The 9332-nt window shown below is 35.9% G+C and overlaps 1 protein-coding gene across 11 annotated transcripts in view; it reads left to right on the forward strand.

Annotated features, from left to right (window-relative positions):
• map3k4.S (mitogen-activated protein kinase kinase kinase 4 S homeolog) overlaps positions 1 to 9332 on the forward strand; it is a 136395-nt gene that overhangs the window by 90076 nt on the left and 36987 nt on the right. For 10 of the 11 annotated variants that reach the window (XM_041564508.1, XM_041564504.1, XM_041564501.1 and 7 more), the window contains 3 exons: positions 273 to 351; positions 3155 to 3233; positions 5241 to 5337. In XM_041564508.1, the coding sequence (XP_041420442.1) occupies positions 273 to 351; positions 3155 to 3233; positions 5241 to 5337 (255 nt within the window). The remainder of the gene's footprint in view (positions 1 to 272; positions 352 to 3154; positions 3234 to 5240; positions 5338 to 9332) is intronic. The other variant, XM_041564502.1, reaches the window with a different exon arrangement.

Raw genomic sequence — 9332 nt, forward strand, 5'->3', positions numbered from 1 at the left:
TTATTACATATACTTGCGCAAACATGGTCGCTAACTTTTGCAAAGGTGTTTACGAATGTTTTTTTTAACATATTACATTCCCACATATTTAACTACATTGAATATAGAATGTTAAAAAGACATTAGGCCTACTTTGTATATTATGAACATATGATGAGTAATACAATGGGATTGTTTCCATGGTGAAATAATGTTGCTTAATTTAAGATTATTCATATTTTATAGAAATTATTTTGACATGTGATGGCAGAAAGTCTTATTCTGTTTTACAGGTGGGCAACACAAGGTTTTGACTATCTTCAATCTATTGAGCCAGTATTCATTTCAGCTCTCCCAGATGATGACTTTTTGGTAATGAAATTGAATTTGTCTTGTGTTTTTTCTGTTTCCATTATTTTTGTTTTGGTTGCACAAAACAAAGATATTGACAACTCCTTGCTCTAACCCATAATGTACACGTTACATGACACACTGTCCATCAGAACAAATGTATTGTTCAAACACCACACCTACACATGATGTATTATTGTATTCTACATGATCCTGATCACTAAATAGAGAAAAAGTGCATGCATTACGCTGTCTCCCACCAGGCAGACCAAAAGCATGTTGTTGCACTGCTGGGCCGCCCTCTGATATGAAGTATGGCACACAAGACTTTTTTTGACAAGCTTCAGTGCCATAGTACAGTCCAAACAAACTGGGTTATTGTATGCTGTTGGTTTACTTGACACAAAGGGGAACAGCATAACTGGAAGGTTTTAAATTCTGTGCCAAACAGGTACAAATATGTCATTTGTGAACAGGGAGTACGGCTGGACCTTCTTCCCACACAAGCACTAGACTATACCAGTTCCTGCATCAGGTGCCTGCATTCATTAGCTTTTCCTTTTTCCTCCCCTTCTGCAGTTAGGTAGGGATAAATGTTTGGTTTTTTTTTTAAGACTTTTTCAAGTCTAAGATGGCAGATTACCAGCCTGAGACACCTACACTGTCAACTGACTCATAGTTAGAGGCACCTGTGGCCACTGTCCAAAGAGTCTTTAAATGCACCACGGAAGAATCCAGACAAGAGTGCAAGCAGTGCAAAATATCTATAGACCAATCAGGGGAATCCACTTAACCCTCCTCAACAGATGCCCTTCTGGCTCCTAACATTTTGGGCAACCCTACTTGGTATGACTTCCTTAGTGGATAAGCTGGTGGCAACCCAGATGGCCCAACAACATGAATCTAAATTCATTGTAAATGTGCTATTAGCAGATATATTCCAATCCATGGGTATCTAGAAGGAAGAAAAGACCTAGAAATCTAAGAAAAACTAAATAAGCAAAGATTAAATTATGATAAAAATGGAAAACAACTTATAGGACTTATTTCAGAGGCAGAATTATAGTTTCTTTTTATCCTGTTGACCAAACTCAGCAGGGCATGTAGGACACTGAAGTCAGTGCCCTGCCCTGTTGCTCACTGGTTATCATCCCCTTGCAGGATTGCACTTCTTCTAATGATCCAATGGATTGAAAAGCTAAAAACCTACATTCAAATGTCCATGTCATCTTCACTTTAAACCCATAGAAGTCTCAGATTGTGTTACTCTGACTTGTTTGAAAAAGCCCTAGGTTATTTTAATGATCAACATTTCGCCATGCATTCATTAATAGATTTAAAGGATCCCTACCTCGGTGTCTGAATACAGTAGGATCATCAGCAGTTCATTCCTCACTAAGAGTCCATCACCATTTTCAAATCACGTTGCTTGCGGTGGACACTGCATTGTGAAATTTTACTTACTGTAGTTGCCCATGTGCCCACTACAGTTGAAATTCTTACAAATGGAGCATAGTCCAGAGCAACTGTAAAGCCCTGCAAACACTATCACATGAAATAGGTAATCCCTCCAATGGGGATGGCAGATGCCAAACTCACCAAAGCAAGATATTGTTCAGTTTCACAATGGTCAATCATCACAACTGATGTCATCTTAAAGTACGAGGCATGCGGTTTTCTTTACAGAGAAAGTCAACATCAGTGTCCTGGAACTCATGCCACAGGGCTTAGCTACTCATAAATTTCCAAGTAAAAGTCTAGTATAACAATGCCAAAGAAGTGGCTTTCATCAGCACCACTTGGGCACCCAAAGCACCCTAGAAAGAGGTAGGATGCATTCTATAGTTGGGAGAGCAGAAATATTAGAATATAAGAAGAATATTAATACAGACTGGAACAAGACTAAAATGAAACCACCTAGATAAAGTTAACAAAGAAATAGATTATTTTGGAGAGGCGGGTGGGTCTGATTTAGAGTTAGGGCTTGGACGCATATGCGGTTTGCGGCACGTTTTTTTTTTATTATTATTTTTAAAAAAAAGTCAACTGCCCTGTAAATAGGCTAACCTAGTGTGCTATTGCCTAAGCTTTAAACTGCTCAGCGTATTTACACTGCAGTCGGCTTTTTTAAAAACCGTGCCACGTTTCCGAACGGTAAAACTGCATGTGTGTCTGGGCCTTTAAAGGAATAGTAACATCAAAAAAATTAGTGTTTTGAAGTAAAAATATTATATACTGTTGTACTGCACTGGTACAACTGATGTATTTGCTTCAGAAACTACTATAGTTTGTATAAACAAGCTGCTGTGTAGGGGGCAGCCATTCAATGAAAAACGAGAAAAGGCACAGGATACACAATAGATAACAGATAAGCTCTGTAGTATACAACAGGATTCTTCAGAACTTATCTGTTATGTATCCTGTGCTTGAATGGCCCCCATGGCTACACAGCAGCTTATTAACATAAACTGTAGTTGTGTTTCTGAAGAAAATACACCAGTTTTACCTTGTGCAGGACACCAGTACATTATATTATCATTCCATTAAAACACAAATTTTTTGATGTTGCTGTTCCTTTAAAGTGATACAAACTTATAATAATTTTGTACTTCAGTAGGTGAAGATGAAAAAAAAAAAAATCTAGAAAATGTTCAGATTTGTATTGATTTTTCTTTAAAAGCTGCCATAAAAAAATGTGGTTTTTAGCCTGCAAAAAGGCTGCTTCCCTATATTTTGATTTTTTTTTTTTCAAATATTTACTTTGATTGCATCTTTGTTCTCCTATGTCTCCTCTGGATTATTTGACTCTTGTTTATTTTTCTAGAATCTACAAGCTCTGATGAATGAATGCATTGGTCATGTTATTGGAAAACCCCACAGTCCTGTTACAGGTTTGTACATTGGTAAGGAATCAATCAATTCATATTTTTCTATTAAAGAAAACAAATACACCCTGTGCTGGGATGTTAGTAGAGGCCTTTGAGCATATTTAATTGAATTTGATTGCAGAGGCTGTTCACCTTTAAATTAACTTTTACTATGTTATAGAACGGCCAATTCTTATCAATTTTTCAATTCGTTTTCATTGTTTATTTTTTATAGTTTTATAATTATTTGCCTTTATAATTATTTGGGCATCTCCGATCCCTTCTAAAAAAAACAAATGCTCTGTAAGGCTACAAATGTATTGTTATTGCTACTTTATTATTCCTCATCTTTCTATTCAGACCTCTCCTATTCATATTCCAGTCTCTTATTCAAATTAATGCATGGTTGCTATGGTAATTGGGACCATAGCTATCAGAATGCTTAAAATGCAAATTGAAGAGCTGCTGAATAAAAAGCTAAATAACTCAAAAACCTTAAATTATAAGAAAGGAAAAATAATTGCAAATTCTCCCAGAATATCACTCTTGTTGTAAAGGTGAACAACCCCTTTAAAGAAAGCAGAATGCAAGTATTCTACACTCAGCATGGAAATTTAAGTGGCAAAAAGACCAGAAAAATACTTAACATTGATCTATCAGTTTAGTATTTGGGAATATTAAATTTGGAAATATTTAAAATATTTTTAAAAAGAGCTTTTTTTAAAATAAATAAATAAACTCAAACTAGTTATGGGGAGTGCACTCAGTGATAGAACCACCCTGGGGCTTACCATAAAGAAATGACACTTCCATAAACAAAAATAATGGTACACTCCAAAGCCTGTGAAAAAGGCAAAATTATGTTTATTAAGTCAAGTATCGTTTCTCACTGGGAAATGCTAAAAATCCTCTCACTTGCCCATATTAATGCATTTAAGAAATTTAGGGCATAAAGCTGCTAAATTATGCACTCCCCTGATTGTTTGTCCATATATTATATTATACTGTATGTAAGCCAGCCAACTATGTCCAAGTAATCCCTGATCTGGCTAGTCCTACACTTATTTCCATCCATTGGAAAATGTGCCTATTTGCTTTTTATACATTTTTATCTTCAAATTTCTTTTCAAGGATAAAAAAGGATAAAAATGTGGTTGCCCTTTTGGTTAGACGCTACAGGGATGTGGATGATAGGAACTATAGCATGAAGCTGGCCACTGCTCCTGTATAAACTATAGCAAAACCATTTCAAACCATTAGGCGAGGGTGTGACTACTGTAGGTATAAAGTAGGTATAAAATTGTATCAGTGCAGTTACTCATAGTAATCAGTCTTTGCGTTTTTTTTTAATAGTATGTAGTTAACTTATCAAAACCAGAGCTGTCAACTTCACAAACATAGAAATGGGGGGGGGGCATACAGCACGCACCACATTATAAGATTTCTGGGCTTGTGATGGCACCGAAAGTTACGTCATGTGCAATGAAGCAGTCCCAACCATGCTGCTCATGCCACTGACATGTTTGCGCATGCACATACAGGATTTTTGCTGCATATCGCTACAAATAGTTTGAAATCGGGGGAATGCATCAGAGTGGGGGGAGACCAGGGGACAGAGCTGGTAATTCCTAAAATCGGGGGAGTTGGCAGCTCTGCAAAACTATTTGTTGGCTGGTTGTTATGTGTAACTGCATTGGTGCGGTCTTCTGTTGTAAATGATACATAATATCACATTTCCCTAAATAAGATATTTTTATAACCAAGACTAAGACTCTGATGTTCACCTTATAACACACAGCTTATTATTATTAATAACATATATTTATAAAGTACCAACATATTCCATAGCACTGTACTATAAATGGATTTATACATGAAATACAGAATTACATGCAAAGCAACCAATAATTGATAGAGTTCGAAAGAGGTCCTGTCCAAAGGAGTTTCCATTTTAAAAGAAGGGGTTGAGACGCAAAGTTTGATTCATTGTTTATTTTCATATGACAAACATTTCCTAATCATGACTTTCCTCTTATTAATCAGCTCCTCATCGAAATAGCCCCCGTCCCCTGAAGGTGCCTCGATGCCACAGTGACCCACCAAATCCAAACCTGATCACCCCAACTCCTGAAGGCTTCAGGTATCATTCTTATTGTTGTACCCTAAGCACACATGCACACACAAAAAAACTTTTCCTACTTCAGATCACTGTACCTTATGGCTACCACAAACATTTCAAGGGAATAGTTTTCCTACTATTCCTATCAGCTTAGTTAGGATCAAATACTGTTTTCCATGTTATTGCTTTACAGGGAAAAATAAGATAATTGAAAAAAGTAGAATTGTTTGCTTAAAATGGGATTTGTAGGATGTGCGTGCTGTAATTAGGCATCTTCTGGATATCAGTTTTACAGATATAGATCCCATACCTGTAAGCTGTCCTTGCAACCCAACCAGCGTACTAAATAGTTAGCTAAACTACTTTATTTTGATGAGGGTACTTTGCTCTGCTATTAATAATGAAATCTGAATTTGACCTCATTTTTGATGAGGGTACTTTGCTCTGCTATTAATAATGAAATCTGAATTTGACCTCATTTGTTTAATAAATCTACATTTTGTTTGCTGAAACCTTTGCCTCAAAACTTTCTTGGAGTGCTGTCAACACACCTTAGTATCTATTTATATTCGGACTAGCACCCAGGTTCTATTTTTGGCTAATGGTGTGCGCTCTGCCTGCATGAGGCATATATATATATAGATAGATAGATAGATAGATAGATAGATAGATAGATAGATAGATAGATAGATAGATAGATAGATAGATAGATAGATAGATAGAGAGAGAGAGAGAGAGAGAGAGAGAGAGAGAGAGAGAGAGAGAGAGAGAGAGAGAGAGAGAGAGAGAGAGAGAGAGAGATAGATAGATAGATAGATAGATATATAGATATATATATAGATATATATATATAGAGAGAGAGATATTTTATTTATTCATCACTCGTGTATCCAACGTCCTTTATCAAGTAGGTATAATTGCTCTGCTCTGACCTCTGGAGAAGGGTATACCTGTGGCCAAACACTTTTTGGAATACAAATATGCACTGGCTAGCCTAAAGAGCATTATTGAGCATGTACCTGCTCCATTAGGGTGAAGATCAGGAATTGATTTTATTACAAACTGAATTAAAGTGGATACACAGACTTGACATGATCAGCTCTAAATGCCTGAATTAGGGGTTTTCTTATGCATCATTTTTTTGAGAATATGACTTACTGCTTTCATTGGTATTTTCAAGTATTGGCATATGCACAGACATGGTTGCTGGCACCCGAACTTTACATCTGAGGCATGTCCCTATTATTATTTGCAGATTTCTCTGTGTGGTCAGAGCACACAAATATGGCAACCATTTTCCTCTATCTGTATACACTGTGGTTGTATACTACTTTCTCTCATTTGTGTTATGTTTCCCCCTTTCTTTATTCATTATTTGCCCCTTTCATTTATCTGCTTTGACTTTCTTGTCTGCAGTTTCTCCAATCAGATTTTCCTCAAAACACTGCTCCAGTCCCTTAGATTTTTTTTTATCATATGCTGTGCCACAATTTTCTGTGTTAAGTGGGATATCTGGGTTTAGTTATTCTGTGTCAAACACACAAACTTAATTGGCTTTATCTGTAGTTAAATCGGGTTGAAAAAAAGACAAAGTCCACCAATGTGATTAGCTATTGCTAAAAGTGCATTATTTGAGGGGCTAGTATGTCTCGATACCCTGTATTTAGGGTCTAACAGCCAGTGCTGAAATATGCCCCATATGTGAAAACAGACTACCCTATTTCAACTGCTTTTTTAAGACTGCTTTCCCAGCCTGTGAGGCATGGCTTTGACTGAGTACTATTCCAATACTTATTGGCTCACAGAGTGTGGCTATAGTGTGGAATGGAGTTCATCCCACACAGACAACTCCACCATATTACTGTACATAATCGGCTGTTATGCTACATAAAATTTAAAGACCAGGGGCTCTTTTCTACTTTTCGTGACATGCACTGTGGTGATTTGTGGCCTGTCTTTTTCTCCCTTGCTGTTCCTTTAGGCTTGTGGTAACACTCCATTCATTGACCTTGCATAACCTATGGGGCTTCTGTGCATATGCTTTATATTTACTGACACAGACGCCTCTCTGTGGCAGACAACCTAAAAGCAAACTCTCATGAGGAATGGATGTTTGATGAAGGCATTTTAGTAATGCCTTATGTGAAACAGTATTTTGGGTAGTGCAGTTTATTTAACAGAAGCACTGATGAAAGGTGAATGGTATACAACATAGATTCCGCGTTTTGCAGCAATACTGTACTGATCACAGAATCTGATGAACTAGGACTTGTAACAATGTATGCGATACGTGATCCAATGATACACTTTATTGTTTTGAACTTTATTTTTTTTAACTTTGTTTCATGGCGTAATCTTTACACTATATTTGTTATTCTTATTTTCCTTTTTTCCATTTTTTGGTTTGAATATTGCATTAGTCTGCTTTTATGTTTGTTTGTTTGTGATGCATTTAAGACGCAACACATTTGGCCCCTATGCACTTTTCCCACCATTCACAGTTTTTAAAAATATATGTTGTGTTTCTATGTGCCCTTTGAAAAAGACTACAAAATGTGAGTTTCCCCACAATAAAAAGGATGTGATTTTTTATTAAGACCTGCGATGGCAGATTTCTTTTACAGTGATTCTGCATAATTCATGTGTGTATGTATGTGTGTATATATATATATATATATATATATATATATATATATATGTATATGTATATGTATATGTATATGTATATGTATATGTATATGTATATGTATATGTATATGTGTATGTGTATGTGTATGTGTATGTGTATGTGTATGTGTATGTGTATGTGTATGTGTATATGTGTATGTGTATATGTATATGTATATGTATATATATGTATATGTATATGTATATATGTATATGTATATGTATATATGTATATGTATATATATATATGTATATATGTATATGTATATGTATATATATATATATATATATATATATATATATATATATATATATATATATATATATATAAAAAAAAAGACGAAAGGATGGACAGCACTCACGATTAATACTTAAATTCTGTATTGAAAGATAAAAACTTCACATCACCATATATGTGCACATATCATTCGGCGACGTTTCGAGCCATCTTGGCCCTTTCTCAAGCCATGTGTATCAATGGTATAAAGACATAGTCCGTATTCAAAATGGAATTTAAAGTCCAGAGAAGGAAGTGACATACAGTGTATTTTTCACACATAGTGCGGGGCTTCCACCCCATAACCTGAATGGAATCAAGGATAATTGATACATATTTAGTATAATTGCAGCGATTTTCATTCACACAAAGTTTGCAAAAAATGTAACAAAATAACTATAAAAATAAATACAAATCATAATCTTTATTAAGACCGTGAGGGTGAAGTGTGTTTAATTTATTGATCCACCACACCTCCCGCTGTTTCAATCTCAGCTCTCGATCCCCCCCTCTTTTCAGTGGAGGTACAGTTTCCAGCACCATGTATCGTAGCTGGTCACTTGTGTGTCCATGCTCCCTAAAATGTCTAGATAGTGGCAATGCTAGATTACCTGATTTAATTGTTGATTTATGTTGGGAAATCCGTGACTTTACTTTCTGCACGGTTTCCCCAACATATAATTTGTTGCATGGGCATACGATCACATAAACCACATACTGTGACAAACACGTATGGTAGCCCCTAATTTGAATTATCTCACCAGTATCAGGATGTATAAAATTCTTTCCTCGGATCACATGTTTGCATTGTACACAATTTAAGCACTGGTACATACCCGTATTTCTAGTGCCCAAAAATGTATTAATGCCAACATCTTCCTTAGATGTCTTGGTTCTAGATAACACAGAACCAATTGTTTTGCCCCTTTTATACGAGGTCATGGGAGGTAAGGCAAACTCTCTTATTGTGGGATATGCTCTTTACGTAGTATGTACCAGTGTTTACGTAAAATCACATTAATCTTGTTACTCATTGGTCCATATTCACTAATAAAAGTGGTTCTCGGTTCCC

This window comes from Xenopus laevis, chromosome 5S (genome assembly GCF_017654675.1).
Source record: "Xenopus laevis strain J_2021 chromosome 5S, Xenopus_laevis_v10.1, whole genome shotgun sequence".
NCBI lineage: Eukaryota > Metazoa > Chordata > Amphibia > Anura > Pipidae > Xenopus > Xenopus laevis.